This window comes from Microtus oregoni, unplaced genomic scaffold (genome assembly GCF_018167655.1).
Source record: "Microtus oregoni isolate MIOR12 unplaced genomic scaffold, Mior012 000009F_ref0000495, whole genome shotgun sequence".
Lineage (NCBI taxonomy): Eukaryota > Metazoa > Chordata > Mammalia > Rodentia > Cricetidae > Microtus > Microtus oregoni.
The window spans coordinates 12,453,926-12,472,104 of NW_024543068.1; the positions used below are offsets into that span (position 1 = coordinate 12,453,926).

At 41.7% G+C, this 18,179-nt stretch overlaps 1 protein-coding gene across 3 annotated transcripts in view; it reads right to left on the reverse strand.

Moving 5' to 3' along the window:
* Ylpm1 (YLP motif containing 1) overlaps positions 1-18,179 on the reverse strand; it is an 81,977-nt gene that overhangs the window by 33,860 nt on the left and 29,938 nt on the right. For 2 of the 3 annotated variants that reach the window (XR_005974816.1, XM_041657972.1), the window contains exons 5-6: positions 9,998-12,100; positions 7,219-7,336 (exon numbers count right to left, since the gene is read on the reverse strand). Coding sequence is in view for 2 of the 3 variants with exons in the window: in XM_041657972.1 (XP_041513906.1) it covers positions 7,219-7,336; positions 9,998-12,100 (2,221 nt within the window). In the remaining variant the exon portion in view is untranslated. The remainder of the gene's footprint in view (positions 1-7,218; positions 7,337-9,997; positions 12,101-18,179) is intronic. The other variant, XM_041657973.1, reaches the window with a different exon arrangement.

Consider the following 18,179-nt stretch of genomic DNA (forward strand, 5'->3'; position numbering starts at 1 on the left):
AATCTTAAAAAAAGGCATATTTTAAAAATAAAATCGGGCTTTTGAGTAAAAATAGACTTTACTTATACTAATTAACATGGGAAAAAATTGCGGGGGGGGGGGGTTCAAGACAGGTTCTCTGTGTAACCCTGGCTTGCCTCAACTCTAAGATCCTCCTGCCTCTTGCTTCCCAAATGTTGGGATTAAGGCGTGCACCACCACCACCTAGCAGCATAGAAAAAACAACATTATTAGTTACCAAATGTGTACAGAGAGGCTGTGGAAATGGCTAGGAAGTTAAGAGCATTCACTACTCTTCCACAGGACTGAATTTAGTTCTCAGCATAGGCACTAGGCGGCTCACAACTATCTATAACCCCAGTTTCAGGGGATCTTCTGTCCTAGAGCACCCACATAACTTATGACACATATTCACACAGACATGCACATACACTTAAAAGAACCTTTAAAAAATATGTACTGGTTATGGTGTAGATGTTATACAACTATATAATAGAGTTGTTTTTATTAAGACTAAGTTTTAGGCCGGGCGATGGTGGCGCATGAATTTCAGCACTTGGGAGGCAGAGACAGGCAAATCTCTGAGTTTGAGGCCAGCCTGGTCTACAGAGCTAGTTCCAGGATAGGCTCCAAAGCTAAAGAGAAACCCTGTCTCAAAAAAACCAAAAAATAAAATAAAATAAAAAGACTAAGTTTTAAACTGGGTGGTAGTGGCACATGCCTTTAACCCTAGCACTTGTTACCAAATGTGTACAGAGAGGCTGTGGAGATGGCTAGGAAGTTAAGAGCATTCACTACTCTTGGAAGGCAGATACAGGCAAATCTCTGTGAGTTCGAGGCCAGCCTGGTCTACAGATCTTGTTCCAGAACAGTCAGAACTGTTACACAGAGAAGCTCTGTCTCTACAAACAAAAAAGAGTAAGTTTTAAATGCTTTTATTATTTATTTGTTAGGTCAAGACTTAATTTTATTAACAAATATGAGACCAATTGTCTCTGGCTATGTCTGGCAGGTATAAATTTAAAGAGCAACATTATCTAAGCAGAGAGAATGTCTTTTTGTTTTGTTTTGTTTGAGACAAGGTTTCCCTTTGTAGTATTGGCTGTCCTAGAATTTTGCTCTGTAGACCAGGCTGGCCTCAAACTCACAGAGATCCACCTGCCCCTGTCTCTTTAGTGTTGAAATTAAAGGCACCACACATCTGAGAATGCCTTATTTTTGACTAAAGTTTCACACTTTAGGAATTTAAGATATCCAAAATAAAAACTTGATACACTGGACACTGACCTTGGGATTCATGCCTATTAGGCAGGCATTCTACCAACTGAGCTTCATCCTCAGCAGTTAGAAGCTAAGGAGCAGCATGGTAAGGCTGATGTTTTAAAAAATGTTTGGAAGGCCAGGCATGGTGGCACATGCCTTTGATCACAGTACTCTGGAGAGAAGGCAGGCGGATTTCTGTGAGTTTGAGGCCAGCCTAGTCTTACACAGTGAGTTCTGAACCTACCATGGCTACGGAGTGAAAGCTTGCTTAAACGGAAAAAAAAGAAATGTTATGTCAAGCAGTGGTGGTGCACACCTTTAATGCTAGCACTTGGGAGGCAGAGACAGGTGAATCTCTTTGAGTTTGAGGTCAGCCTACCTCTACAGAGCTAGTTCCATTATAGCCAGGACTACACAAAGAAACCCTACCTGTAAATACAAAACAAAAATGTCATTTGGAGGGTGATCTGGTAGAGACACCTGCCTCCAAGCCTGAGGACCTGAGTTTAGTTCTAGAACACACATGGTATAAATGAAGAAAACTAACTCCTACAAGTTGTCCTCTGACCTCCATGTTCTCTCTCTCTCTCTCTCTCTCTCTCTCTCTCTCTCTCTCTCTCTCATACACACACTAAACAAACAAACAAACAAATAAATAAAATACTATTTAGAATGTGGGGCTGGAGAGATGGCTCTGCAGTCAGGACTAGAGTTTGGTCTGCAGCACCCACCAACAGGTTCACAACTGCCTTCAACTCTAGTTCCCAAGTATCTGACATCATTTTCAGAGCTCTGAAGGCACCCACAGCATGCAATAAACTTCAACACACACAGACATACACTCACACACATAAAATAAATCTTTCAAATAAAGTGTCTGTTTGGTTAAATATATAATTAGTACTGCCCAAAATACAAGAGTATGAGAGAACTTCTTCTGATGTGATAGAAATTTATTATTTCAATACAGTTGCTAAACAGTGGGGCTGGAGAGTTGGCTCAGTGGTTATGAGCACCTGTTACTCTTACAGTGGATAAGGTTTGATTCCCAGCACTCACAGGGAGGCTCACAACCATCTGTATCTTTACCTCCAGTCCCAGGGTACCTGAAGACCTCTTCTGACCTTCATGAGCACCAGGCAAGCTCATGAAGCAAATGCACACACAGACAAACTATTCATACAAACACTAAACAAATCTAAAAACAATTTTAACTTAAAAAGTAATAAGGGCTGGGGATGTACCTCAGTGACAGCTCACTTGCCTACAGGGAGCAACACACTGGATTCAGTCCTCAGTATCGTACTCTCCCCCAAATCCCCACATGTTTAAATAAAAGACCTGGCAAGGTGGGTACCTGCTGCCAAGCTAATAACCTGAGTTTGATCCTTGGGGATCCACATGGTAGAAGGGAAGAACTGACTCTAAACGCTATCTTCTGATTTTCCCATAGGCACTATGGTATGTCCCCCCACCCCCAAAACACACAAATGTAGTTCATCACCAAGTTAAAGGTAAAATCAAACAATGTAAGAAATAAATCCAAAAAAAGCAATAGGAGAACTTAATCACTCAACTTTTTTCTTTGAGACAGGCTTTTATACTATATAGTAGAGACTGGCCTGGAATTCACAGGTGTCCACCTGTCTCTGCCTCCCAAGTATCAGAATTAAAGGCTGTACCACCATAACTGGCTCACTCAACTCTTTTTTGCTACTGTTCGTTCAAGCTATAATGTTAAGAAACCTTCTCTCATCATCTAAAAGGAAAAGGAGCACTATGACCACAATCTAACCCTATCCAAGATGGGACACAGATCTGTTTGAAATTAACAGATTAGATGGGGGAGAGGTGGGTAAAATACTTGCTGTGCAAGCAGTAGGACCTGAGTTCAGATTCTAGACCATTCAAGTAAAAAGTAAGCATAGCAGTATGAGCATATAATAACTACAGTCCGGGGAGTGAAAGCAGGTGGATTCTTGATGGAGGAAGGTCATTGGTTAAATAAAAAGAAACTGCTTGGCTCTCATTGGTTAGAGATAGGTGGGAGGAGTAAACAGAACAGAACGCTGGGAGGAAGAGGAAGTGAGCTCAGACTCCACTGCTCTCCTCTCGGGAGCAGATGCCTGGGAGAGATGCCATGCCCCATTCCCAGGCAGAAGCACGCGATGAAGCAATGAAGCAAGCCGCCAGGTTAGACATGCTGAACCTTTCCCAGTAAGACCGGTGCTCACAGATTATTAGAGATGGGTTGATCGGGATGTGAGAATTGGCCTGTAAGGGCTAGAGCTAAAGGGCCAAGCAGTGTTTAAAAGAATACAGTGTCCGTGTAATTATTCCGGGGCATAAGCTAGCCGAGCAGGCGGTCGGGGTGCTGGGAACGCAGCCCCGCCGCTCTTATTACTACAGATTGGTGCCCAGATGTGTGGACAACTGAATCCACTGAAAGCCTGAAAAGCTTGGGAAAGAGTAAAGCATGTTTTCTTGATAGTGACAGTTTCTCGGATCTACTCTGCTTACTAGAGGCAAGCAAGCGCCTCATCTAAGAGAGGCTTCCTGACTCAGCTTTAGCTGCAAAACCCTGCAGCTCATTAAGAGGTCCTGCCACGAAACACTTAAATGGTGTTGACGAAAAGCTGAACGCATGCTTTTCGGTTTTCAGCTGTAGCAGGAAGAAAGCTGCGCCGTTTAAAAATGCCGGCTTTCTGGGCTGTCCTGCCAGGGCAAACTCTGACTCCTTTATGCAGGCGGTTCGTGCGGTTTGCAAGCACAGGCTGCTGAAGCTCGCTTGCTGGCAGGGACCTTGAAATGCCATAGAGTTGTGGCAGTAAACATGGCTACAGCCAGTACCTCAGCCATGAGGCTGGAAAGCTAAGGAACGGGCTGGATCTAGCCGGCAAAGCCACGCCTTTAATCCTACTGATATTGCTTGGTAAATTAAAGACTCATGTGGTCAGAAAAAGAGAGATATACAGTAAAGAGAGATTCAAAGACAAAGAAAATTTTTAAATGGTTTACAGTGTGTTAAAAATATATGCAAGCTAAAAGTTGAAGTTCTTAAAGTTAAAAAAAAAAAAAAGGAAGAGAGTTGTTGTGTGTGGTAGTACACACCTTTAATCCCAACACTTGGAAGGCAGAGGGAGATTGAACTCTGTGACTTCAAGGCGTGGTAGCACACGCCTTTAATCCCAGTGCCTAAAAGGCAGAGACAAACAGATCTCTGTGAGTTCAAGGTGTAGTAGCAAACACCTTTAATCCCAATGCCTGGGAGGCAGAGACAGGCGGATCTCTGAGAGTTCAAAGACAGCCTGGTCTACAGAGTTATTCCAGGTCAAAGATAAACGCTCAAAAAGCAAAAAGTTAACTTAGGAATGTCACAGCTTAGACTCTTAAACGCCTAGTGATTTAAAGACGCAAATCAAAAGTGCTCCTGGATAGTAAAAAATTGCAGATTCACAATAGGACAGATTCAGACAACAATATGAGTCACACTGTTGGATGAATGTACGTAGGCTTGGGAGAGAGAAGAAAAAGAATATAGAGAATAAAGTTAATGGTTTAAAAAAAAAGGTAAAGTCTTTAAAGAGACAAGAGTATAGATAGTTAAGAGATTAAAAGAAATAAAGAAAAATAAGCCACGTAAAAATGGAAAATTCACAGAGAGTCTGGATTATGTACATTGTGTTTTCTTTAAAATTTTTGACTGTGAAGGAGCTAAGTACAGAGAGACATTTCATTATATGGGCTGCCAAATGGAACCAGAATGGATATCATGAGGGTATGATTTCAGAATTTGGGTCTAAGGATATGATGCTTTGGAGAGGGTCTTCTTTTGTTTTCACAGAGGACCAGACTCTGTGGATTGCATCTATCCTGATACGGTATGATAGACCACGACCTCCCGAAAGGTTCCTGTGAACACCCTCAAAAAATTACTTCACTCAACTGCCAACTGAGATAAACCTGGCACACAGGTTACACCCTAAATGATCTGATTAACAGCGCCCCCATTCAGCAGGAAGCATTTTGGAGAGAAAAAACTGCACCCATGTTCCCAAATATGGTTTATAAATGTTCTTTTACATTTAAAGGGGGATATGATACAGATATGAATAATTTGCATTAGTATAGATTTTGTTTTATTGATAGAGATTTAAGGTCAATTTTGTTATATGTATTTCTGATCTTTATTAAGGTATTGTGATTGTGTAGTTCATTTAAAAATGTAATGTATATAGGTAGTTAATAGATAATCATAATAGTCAAGTTTGTAGTCATGTTAGTTAAGATTTTCTAGATGTGCATATATTTTAGATAGGCATTCTTCATATTTTTCAAAGATTATAGAATATGGCATTTTAAATGTTTTAATAACTTAGGACTTTTCATGACAATGAGACACTCTGCTCCTGGCAGCACCAATCTACTTCAAGAGGAAGATGGGCATCGAAGAGGCTCGTTATGGAGTTTGATAGCCATTTGGGCAAGAAACTGCTCTTGCCTGGACTATTGCATAAACTGGACACAGAGAACCCACAGAGAGAGGACTACTGAACTTGCCTAAGGTGAGATGATCTTTCGGGGTTCCTGATTCATGAAAGAGTCTGCGAGACATTCTGCAGGACACAACAGATAGTGACTGAACTGACTTTGAATTTTCCTGCTTTATGGAAATGTCTGCTGGATACCATGGGCCTGAAGGCTGAAGATGGATGCCCCAACAGTACAGAGGAACTTTGGGTGACTGTCCAGGCAGCGAGATGTCTCTGTCATTTCTAGAGTTTTAAAAGTTGCTTTTTTCTTGTTTGCTTAGTAGTATTGTATCTTTCTGGAGTCTTTGATGGAGTTAAGAATAGTTAGTTATAGTTATAGTTTTCCTTAGTTATGATAAAGATTATTGTAACTTTACTTGATAACTTTTGTTATATGTAATTTTGCTATGTTAAAGTTAAAGCCTTTTTTTTTTTTTTTGCTTAAACCGAAAAAGGGGAAATGATGGAGGAAGGTCATTGGTTAAATAAAAAGAAACTGCTTGGCTCTCATTGGTTAGAGATAGGTGGGAGGAGTAAACAGAACAGAACGCTGGGAGGAAGAGGAAGTAAGCTCAGACTCCACAGCTCTCCTCTCGGGAGCAGACGCCTGGGAGAGATGCCATGCCCCGCTCCCAGGCAGAAGCACGCGATGAAGCAATGAAGCAAGCCGCCAGGTTAGACATGCTGAACCTTTCCCGGTAAGACCGGTAAGACCGGTGCTCACAGATTATTAGAGATGGGTTGATCGGGATGTGAGAATTAGCCTGTAAGGGCTAGAGCTAAAGGGCCAAGCAGTGTTTAAAAGAATACAGTGTCCGTGTAATTATTTCGGGGCATAAGCTAGCCAAGCAGGCGGCCGGGGTGCTGGGAACGCAGCCCCGCCACTCTTATTACTACAGATTCTGAAGACTAGCTACCCAGACAATTTAGAAAAAAAATATAAAATTGGGCAAGAAAGAGGAAGATAACTCAAACTGATCTCTGCTCTCCACATGTGCGCATACAGAGGAAGCATTAGCCTCACAAGCGTAGATACACACACACACACACACACACACACACACACACGTATTAGGAAAATCCTACAGTCAAACTCAGCTTGGCAAAAATACTATCGTGCCAGTAAATCCTTATACTTGAAAACTGTTGAGATTTGTTTGGGAGGAGTGCAGCACTGAGGAGAATCCAGAGAACATGAAACTACATAGCTCAGGGGTGCTTGGTCTATCTACCAAAGCCTAGGGAAAGGAGCGATTCTTGTATATGTCTAACTACTTTGAAAGATGTTCAAATGCTTCCACTTTTTCAAAATGTATGTTTTTACAATGGAAATTTATGCTTATTGCGATTTTTAAAATCCAACATTATATAAACATATGCAGTAAAAAGCCATTTCATTTTCTGAGCACACATTTTCCCATACCGGATATATCCCAGGTCTTGATGTATTCTGTAGTCTTGAATCCTGGGGTGGTGGATGGTCAGCCATCTGTGGCTCAGACCCAAAGTCTTTCAACTTTTGAAGCTGTTCTTTCTGTTCTCTGTAAACAAATGAAATTGCCAATGTATTTAAAGCATGTTTACACCATCCCTAAACAACTATGACTAAACCAATTTTTAAAAAAAGTACAAGAAAGAAAAACAGCAAAAAACTGTATCCTAAAACTCTGTGCAGAGCCCATATTGTACCTGTGGCAGCAACATTTTTGTGCTCTTACACAACTAACCCATCAGTTCTCTGAGATCTATAATCATAAATTATCAATGATCTTCAAATACAGACTCTACAACCTGCCTCCATAGTACATTACCTACTCATTGTGTTTCTCCTTTAACCAGTCCCAAGTTTTCTCCTGCTATTTTTTTTTCCAATTCTTCAAAAGTTACAAAACAGACTGTGAGTAAAATACAGTCTAGAAAGGCTTTTGGAGGAGGCCTATTTTGTTTGGAAGATGGGGTGTGAAGCAGCCTCATGTACTCCAGGTTGGGTTCAAACTGGTCAGATAACTTTGAACTCATCAGTCTCTTGCCTCCACGTCCCAAGCACTGGGATTACAGGTAGGTACCACCACACTTGCCTCTCATTATGTACATCATCATCATTTACAAAGGAAATATGTTGCATACAAGTTGAGTTTTTAAAGTTTTGATTAATATTAGACCTATATGCTCCCATGTCAACAACTAGCTATGTGGAGCCATGGCTGACCATGTTAGATGAAGCAGTTCATCAAAATCTTCACCAAATTCCAGCACTCTACTTGGTCTACTGCCATTCATTTTTGTTGCACATTTCTTAAATTGTTTTTTTACAATATTTATTTTTATTTTGTGTCTGAATGTTTTGCCTACATGTGGATGCAGTGTCTATGGAGGCCAGAAGAGGGCACTGGATCCCCTTGGAACTGGAGCAACAGACAGTTGTTAGCTGCCACAAGGGGTGCAGGAACCGAACCTTGCTCTTCTGGAAGGGAAGTCAGTACTCTTAACTACTAAGCCATCTCTTCAGTCCCACCTGCCTGACTTTTAAGAGCATTTTAGTTTACTATCTGCTTTACATGGTGAGAACACTTGCCAGTCTACATTCTTAGAAACAGTATATGTTCCTAATGATCAATTTCTACTCTTTATTTTAATCCCTAAAGTTCCTTTACTTTTCCTTACAATCCCCACCTTCTACATTTACAATGTCTATTACAAGTTGTCCAGAATTTTTACAATCTCTCTTTATGTACAATATTGTCCCTCAAATGGACACAAAGTGCATAAGGCTTGTTACTGGCTCATGTAAATATTGCTTATGGTATTCCTTGCTTTTATAAAGGCATAATATAACTTATGTATTCTCAACTACAACCACTATTATCCATTACTCCATATACTTAGATCAGGTTTTGTTGCCTAGGAGGAGGCGGAAAGGAAAAAGGATGAACGAGCAGCACCTTGCATCCGGCAATTCTACGCAAAACAACAATGCATGGAAAAGTAATTTTAAGTATGGAAAGGAAAGAAATTGGAAGTTTAGTAACCAATCACCAATCAGTTTTTGTTCACCATAAAAGCATAGATTTTAGAGTCAGGGTCCAAATTCTAGGTCTGCATAGTCAAGGGAATTTCAGCAAGTCTTAGTGTTATTTGTGAAATGAGAATGATATTATTTTCTCTGCAAGTCTTTAGACAGATAAGATTATTAAGATGGGAGGATCAGCGCAGTGCCCAGCACAGAGTACATGTAAATTAAAAGTGCCCACAATTTAGAAGCAAGTATATTCTAGAGCAAGCCTTACATCATGCTCATGAGTAACCTAGAGAAAAAGACCACCTCAGACTCTTCCATGGATAAAGAAGAAACCATCTGCCCCTGGACACTGCCTTTCATTCTCACTAGTTAGGTTTTGCTGTCACATTTTTCTAGTACTAATGTAATGCTTCAGTTACAAATTCAATTAGCATAACCTGCAAATGTAGACCAAAATTGAAAGATGAAACAAACACATTAGAATCTATCAAAACTTAACCATTTATTTTCTTGAAAACCTGTTTGGAAAAAAACCAAAACCAAAAATAACCTTACTATTACAACTATATGAGAAACATTATATAATACCCACAGAGCTGAATATAAGTTAAAAAAATCCAACGTCACAATGAAAATACAGGAAGAAATACCTGCTTCCAGGTAAAAGGAAAGATGACCATCGCTAAAACAAGTATCAGTAGTCAGACAAATCTGCAAGACACTCCCAGGTAAAGCATTCTTAATACCAGCAGAGAAAACTAAAGTGCCTTCCACCATCGCATCAAAGACTAGAGACTATGAAGCCTATCAGATCCAATGCCAAAGAACAACCTGCCTACTGAAAACAACGACAGCTCAATATGCGAGCCCCATGAAACCCAGAGACCTGAAAAGTTGAGATTTAACACTTAAAACATGCACACTCAAGATATGCCAGCAACATCCACAAAGGCCAAGAACAGCAATCAATCTGCACATCCTAGAGCATATTGCATCGTTAACAGTTTCCAAATACCCATCCTAATCCCAAACAGCAATGAATAACTAGAAATACAAATTCAAAGTATGTGATAAGAAGTAAGGTTTAAAAGAGTATCATTAAAAACACTTAATGAAAAGAAAAATAAAGACAGTATGAAAATCTGTTCGAACTAAAAGAAACGATCTTAAGGAGTGAACTTACCGAAGCATTTTCAATTCTTGTGCAGCTTTCAAAATGATTTCGTGCTGCCTCTGACTGAGAACCATTACCCCTCCAAGGCCTTGGTCAGAGTCTAAATTTGTATCAGACCCCATCATTTCAGAGGAATGATGTGAGGATGGCATATGTTCCGCCATGGGGGAATGTCTATCCACATCAGATGGGTACCATCTGTCTGACAACCGTTCTCTTTCCCAGTCCATTCTGTCAGGAACATAATCTCTCTTTTCCCGCCATGAATCTCCTCTTTCTGGATATTCTCGAATCCTCAACTCACCCCTATCACGGAAATCTCGGTCATACCCATGGTCTCGATTTCTTTCTTCTCTCCATCTATCATCCCGGTATCTATCCAAAGGTGGAAGAGGTGGGAGGGGTGGCAAAGGTGGAAGAGATGAAATATCCCGTTCATGAAACTGTGATTCTTGTTCATCCAGCGGTCTCCCATAATCTCTGTCCCACTCATTATCCACATTTCTATCATACATATCCATGGGTCTTCTAATCCGATCCACATCTCTGTCTAAGTCCCTGTCCATTTCCCTACCATAACCCTCATCCATGTCCTGATCTCTTCCCCAATCATCCCACCAACCTCGCCTGTCTCCATCATGAGCCCGAGACTGTGGTGCTGAGAACCTGTCCTCTCTGCTGTATGGATCTAGTGTATCATCTTGATAGTCACGTTCGCACTCTCTCCAGTATTTCTCTCTATCCCAGTCATCGAGTCTTTCTCGCTCAAGTGGAGCATTTCTACCATCTAATGGGAACTCTTCATGTCCTCTCTCTTCTCCATGGTTCCACGGAGCCCTTGGAGGCTCATCTCGGTGATAAGAATACATTTTCTCCCCACCATCTCCCGGTTCTGGTCTGAATGGAACTCTATCATGACCAAAATCTGGCCTTCCTAGTCCCCTTTCTCGACTGCCTGATCCCCGACTTGGTCCCCTCTCTCTGCTCCCAGCTCTTCGGGGCGGTACTCTCTCTCTACTTCCAGCCCTTCGAGGAGGTCCTCTCTCCTGACTGCCAGCCCTGAGAGGTGGCCCCCTTTCTCGGCTGCCATCTCTACTGTCCTGGCTGTCTTGTGGACCACCTGGCACTTTGTTCCGACTGCTTCCCGGCCTCACCAACACCCTGTCCCGACTGCCTTCTCCTCTGTTCATTTTCTCATGACTGTCTTCTCTTTTCCCCATCATCTTATCGTGGAAGTCTTCTTCTTTGACCAGTCCTGGGCCTTGACTAATTGTCTCGCAATGGCCTCTGTTTACTAGTGCTTTATCCTGTATACCTTCCACTCTGTTTTGCCCAGGATCTCTGTAAGATGAGCTGCTGCCTTTATTGCCTTCTAATATATTTTCTCTGCTATCTGGCTGAGGCAGACCTTTTCCTTGGTTGTTTTCTGAGTGGGGCAAACCAAAACCCAAAGGTTTGAAACCATTATCTACAGTCAATGCTGCTGCTGTTCCTCCCACCACGTTCTCCAATTTGAAGGAAAAGGTAGCTGGAGTAGGTACAGGTTTACTTGCAAGGAATACAGGCCGGGTAACACCTTGGGCTTTGTCCATTCCAGTCTCCATAGTTTGAGAATTCTGGTTCCAATTAGAGGGCTCTATGGGCCCTTCCGAGACTTGGCCTTTAGGTGGCTCTTGTTGAGAGTCGCTTAGATTCTCATTCGACTGAGCCGCCTTGGTGTCCTTGACGTCTGCAGCAGTGGAAAATGCAGCTGATTGCATTTTAAAATTCTTCTGCAGGTTACTACTTGTGTCTGCTAATGGTTCTTTGTTTCCTGAAAGAGGCTCTGCTTGTGACTTAGGTTGCTGCTGATGCTGCTGTCCAACAGTTGCTTTGGAGCCTTTCCACTGTGGTCCACTCTGTCGAGGGCTTAGGGATGTACTGGGAGTTATATAAAATTGAGACGCTGGACCCCGGGGGATCGTTCCCCATTTGCTTTTAGTGCCCTCTGCTGGGTGACTTTCATATCTGGGTCTTGGCCCATCGGGGCGATTTCCTTCAAAACGAGGCCCTTTGGGTCTCGGTCCTTCACACCTTGACCCTAAATCCTCAAATCTTCGAGGACCATCAAATCTACAAGTAAAACAAAAGATATTACTCAAGACAGTAAAGCAGGAAAAGAAAATTCTCCATGTAAGATTACTGAAGGCACTCTTGCCTTAGACTTTGTTTATAACAGTGACTCAGTCATTAGCAAACCCCATGTCACCTCTCAGAAACCAGAAGGTTAAGGCAGCAGTGCCTGCAAGATTTTAGGTCTAGGTTTAGAAAGCATGCCAGCATTATCTAATCCACTTCAACCAATCTGCAGCCAGTCATGATCTAATGAAACGTTAAAAAGCAATTAAAAGTGTTGCGCTTTATTACATGGAATAGTCCACTCCTTTTTTTTTTTTTTTTTTTTTTGTTTGTTTTTTTCGAGACAGGGTTTCTCTGTGGTTTTGGAGCCTGTCCTGGAACTAGCTCTTGTAGACCAGGCTGGTCTCGAACTCACAGAGATCCGCCTGCCTCTGCCTCCCGAGTGCTGGGATTAAAGGCGTGCGCCACCACCGCCCGGCTCTAGTCCACTCCTTTTTAACAGAAAAAAAAAAAAATCTCCATAACTATGAGTACTTTTAGGGTTAAATATTTTAACTAAAAACCAAGTATGGAACAATTAGTAGAAAAATATAATTATAAATACTGTTGGAACCAGAACTAAAATCTTGATTAACAAATGTCTCACATACACACACATACCAGGCATATTTTAAAAGTGTTCTCTAAAGTTTTAGAAAGTCTTGTCAGAAATTTGATGGTTATGGACCACTCAATAATTAAAGAAATATTCCTTCCAACAGGCAGTATACAAAACATAAAAGATAATAAAATGTGGGGCTGGAGAGATGGCTCAAGTAGTTAAGAGCACTGGCTGCTCTTTCAAAGGACCTGGGTTCAATTCCGAGCACCCACATGGCAGTTTACAACAGTAACTTCGGTTCCAGGGTATCTAACACCCTCATACAGACATGCTTGCAGGCAAAACCCCAACGTACATTAAATAAATAAATCTTTAAAAGAAAAAAGAAATAATATAATGTCATCAGGGCTCTCAGGATCTACAATCAAATTTAAAAAAATAGTAAGTGTAGATAAAGTGTCAACAAATAAAAAGACAACAGACTTCTAGAGAATGGTCAGCACTACCCAGGTGAGAGGAACCACCCTATAAATGGTTTATAGGGCAGAAATGTTTCACTTGAGACTTGAAAAGCAACTTTTGACAGAATGGCAAGGGTACCTCAGGCTAAGAAAGCAATATAAGAAGGAAAGGGGCAGAGAAGCACATACCATGTTTGCAAATGGTTTAGTGTGGCTGAAGAGTTGGGGAGTTGGGAAAGGATGAGTAGAAAGATAGCACGCAAAGGAATAAGGCAAAGAGGTAGGTGAGTGTCAGTCTCTAGAAGACCTTCTTGTTTGTCTTGTACAGCAGGCACTACTGATGAGATCCAATACTCACTCCCCTTCTCCAACTCTAATCCAACCTTACTGTAATTTCAGTCTTACTGTAGACTCTTTCTTAACCTCTCTTGTAGCTAGAACTCACACCAAGCTCTAGCAAAAGAACTAAAAGTGACTGACACATCCTTCTGGGTGGCTCCTGTCTGTATTAGGCTTATCCTCCTCTTCATACTTCCTCTTTTTATGATGCTTCCCAACAACAATATGTTTGTAAATAAGGGCAATACACAAAGGGATGGTGAAGTAAACAATAAGGAACCCAAGTTTCTAAGCCACTGTATAAATCTTGAAAGAGAATAAATTTCTAATCTGTTAAAGACTTTTGTCTTTGGATTTCTATAACCCTGATTATTTCAACTGGTTAATACAGAGTTTAAAATAATTTTGCAACTGCTTTACAGTCACTAAATACAATCCGACGTATAAAAGATTCATTTCGTTTAAAAAAAAAGATGAAGAGGAAGAAAGTTTACAGAGTAATTGATCTTGTTTGTTTGTTTTGTTTGAGACAGGGCCTCATGATATAAGCTCGGTTGGCCTAGAACTCATAATCAACAATTCAGATAAGGAAGGTGATACCAACAAACCTGCTAAGAAACTGTAAAAACAGAGATCAAGTGATGTAAAGTTAGAACTGACAGCATTTTGTAGCCAGCAGGAATTAAGTAAGTGTGAAAAGGGAAGCTAGAGAGATTTAGAGGAACTAGAGAGATGCTTAGGATGTTAGGAGTGCTTACTGCCCTCGCAGAGGGCCCAGGTTCAGTTCCCAGTACCCCCATGTTGGGTATCTGCAACTCCTCTTCTGCCCTCCAAGGGTTCCTACATACACATAGAACATATACATATGCATAAGCACATAAATATTAAGAAAAGAAAATAATTCCAACAACATATAATTGTCAAATTGACAAATAGGATTATATGAGATTACACAAAAGGAATCATCAGCAGAATGAACAGACAGCCTAGCAGGGGTTCATCCCATGGTGACTGTGAGTGAAGCCCAGTACGTACGTGTATACACACACACACACACACACACACACACACACACACGTTTAGAATGACAACAAAGTTTCTGATTTAGTTGACATTTTTTCCATGCTTTTTTTAAATGAAGGGTTTTTGATTCACTATGTGGGAAACCAATGAAGAGTAATAAAATTAATTTCAGCAAATATTTAGCTCCCAATCTCCGTCCCTTTGGGCTTTGCTAGTGTAAAAGTCTTAGTTTCAACAGGGGGAACTACTTCTACAGCAGGGAGCCAACACTAAATCTATAAAATGGAAGCTGAATCAACAAAAATGGAGGGTACTGTATTGGCTGGAAGTAACCAATCCTGTTTGTTTGTTTAAGAGTCTTACCATGTAGCCCAAGCTGGCCTAGAAGCCATGACCCTCCTGCTTTGTGTAAATTCTGGGACTACAGGTGTATACCACTTGTACCACTATATTCAGCTAATCCTACCTCTTGAGAGGATGCTGGGCCACATGAGGTAAACAGTATAATCTGAACCGTGAGAGATTCTTCAAGGACAGCTCTTAATACTTCTGTGCTCCAAGATTAAAGTCAATGGAAGGGCTGTAGATATAACTCAATGGATAAAATGCTTGTGGTGCAAGAGTGAGGATTGGAGTTTAGAGCTCCAGTATCCACATAAAATCTGGATGGGGGAGATGGAGCAATGCTTCAGTGGTTTAACACTTGCCCTTGCAGAGAACCTGGGTTCAAGTCCCAGCACCCACATGGTAGCTCACAATTACCTGTAACTCCAGTTCCAGGGGATCTCACATTTTCTTCTGACTTCTGCAGGTAACAAGCAAGCACATGGTCCACAAATATATGTAGGAAAACACTAATACACATAAAATATAAATAAACAAGAGTGGATGTAGCAGTCTGTGTATAGGAGGCAGTCAGGAATCTCTGGGACAAACTGGCTAGCTAACTTAGCCAGATTACCAGCTCTGGGTTCAGCAAGAGATTCTGTTTCATAAATACAGACTATGATAGGAAGACACCAACATCAATCTCTCTATACACATCCAAACAGGTGCATCCACAAATATGTCACACACCATACAAAGGCACACCCACAAGATAAAACAGGCTGAGCAGTTACAGTTACGAGTGACAAGCTGCTCTTTCAGAGGACCAGAGTTCAGTTACCAGCATCCCTATCAGGTGACTCGTAGACACCCGTGATTCTAGTTCCAAGGAATCCTTTTCTGGCCTCCACAGGCACACACATACATATTAAAATATAAAATAATAATAATAATAAAGGACAGAGGTCTTGACCCTCTCTGTGTGAGTCAACAAAGAGCCAGGATCACCTGAGATATCTGCAGAGAATAAAGTGGATATGGAATGGCAGCGAAGAGGAGCTAGGTATAAGAATCACCTATGACCACATGATCAGTTGTAGAAATAAGAATTCTAGGGGCTGGAGAGATGGCTTAGCAATTAAGGCATGTACTACTCTTTCAGAGGACCCGAGTTTAGTTTGCAGAACACATGTCCACAGCTACCCAATGCCTATAACCTAAACTGCAGGATAACCTTTAATCTTATGTGCACATAGCCAAACACATAATCAAAAGATAAAACACATTATTAAAAACTCTAAGAGAAAAAAAAAACCTCTAAGAGTTATGAGTATTTCTTAGTTAAATAATACGTATTGGAATATATGTAAAGGTACTAACTGTGGGGGCCAGCCATGATAATCTAAGTCTGGGCAGGTCACCCAAAGGAACTTCTTTACTTCCAACCATTATCATCTGGGACTCTGGCCTTCGATAAATTTAAATAAGAGGCCTGAGTTTCAGTAGTTTACCCTGAAGCAATACCTGGTAGCAGGAAAACACCACAAACTGAGATTACCCAACCCCACACAAGAGCAGACCATTCAAAAGAAATGCCTGACATTTCAACCACGGTAGATAGGACCACCTGCCAGCGCACCTCAGCAGGAGACCCCTAGACAAATGTCAGCCAATCAGGGGTCCTGAACCTCAGAGACACCTCACCCCCACCTTTACTATAAAAACCCAATTCTAATTGAGCTTGGAGCTCTCCCGGATATTCCAATACATTGGACATGCGGAGAGACCGAGTTTACAAACTTGATTAAAATAAAGGCTCTTTGCTTTTACATATGGGACTCGGTCTCCTTTGTTGGCTTTTGTGGAAACCCCACGGATTTGGATATAACACTAACCAGACATGCTTTTGCCATTGCCCATATACACGGAGCAATACACAGACAAAGAGGACTGTTGACATCTGCAGAAAAAGACATAAAAAATAAAGAAGAAATTTTGAGCCTCCTCGAGGCCATACATTTGCCAAAGAAGGTAGCCATCATACATTGTCCAGAACACCAAAAAGCTCGGGATGCTGTGGCTAAAGGAAATCAGATGGCAGACCCAACTGCTAAACAGGCGGCTCAGGGAGCAATGATCCTGGCAGTCAAAGAGCCTAAAGATTATCATGATATCGGTGAAACCAACTTTAGATACACCCCTGAGGACTATCAAGTTATGGGCAAATTAGGACTGGTAAAGAAAACCCCATACGGGGCAGTAGAGATAGAGGAGGAAAACTAGTCCTTCCACAAAAAGAAGGGCACAAGTATGTTACCAACTTACATTAACTGACCCACTTAGGGGCCAAGAAACTAAAAGATGTGGTTAGGTCCTCCAACTAATATGTTATGGTACTCTCTGACTTGGCAGAAGAAGTAGTCAAAAGCTGCAAGGCCTGTGCTATGACTAATGCAGGACACTCCTGGGAAGAGGCTCAGGGGCCACCAGCCTGGGGCCTACTGGGAAGTAGATTTTACAGAAATTAAGCCAGCCAGATATGGTAACAAGTACTTATCAGTTTTTATAAATACTTTTTCAGGCTGGGTAGAAGTTTTTCCTACCAGGACTGAGACGGCCAATGTGGTGGCTAAGAAGATCATAGAAGAAATCTTCCCGAGGTTTGGGATACCCAAGGTAATCGGGTCTGATAATGGACCTGCCTTTGTTGTCCAGGTAAGTCAGGGACTGGCCACCTAACTGGGGATCAATTGGAAATTACATTGTGCTTACCGACCCCAGAGCTCAGGTCAGGTAGAAAGGATGAATAAAACCCTAAAAGAGACACCGACAAAATTGGCTCTAGAGACCAGCGGAAATGACTAGACAGCTCTCCTTCCCTTTGCCCTGTTCCAGGTTCAAAACACCCCAGGGCAATTTAAACTCACCCCTTATGAGATCCTATGTGGGGGGCCGCCACTGCTTACTGAGGCAGGTGGGATACACAATCCTGATGCTGTTCTTCCTAGACCATTATCTGCGGGTCTGAAGGCCCTTGAAGTAGTAAGGCGCCAGCTCTGGAAACAACTAAAAGAGGCATCCGAGCCTGGGGACCCACGCGTGCCGCACCATGTCCAAGTGGAAGAAGCTGTACTAGTTTGGCAACATGGAGTCAGGAACCTAGAACCTGGCTGGAAGGGACCCTACTTAGCGCTCCTGACAACTACCATGGCAGTGAAAGTGGAAGGCATGCATCTCAGCCTGGATACACGCCTCCCATGTGAGACGAGCTCCTGCACCGGACAAAGATGAATGGAAACTGGAAAAAACTAGGGACCCTTTA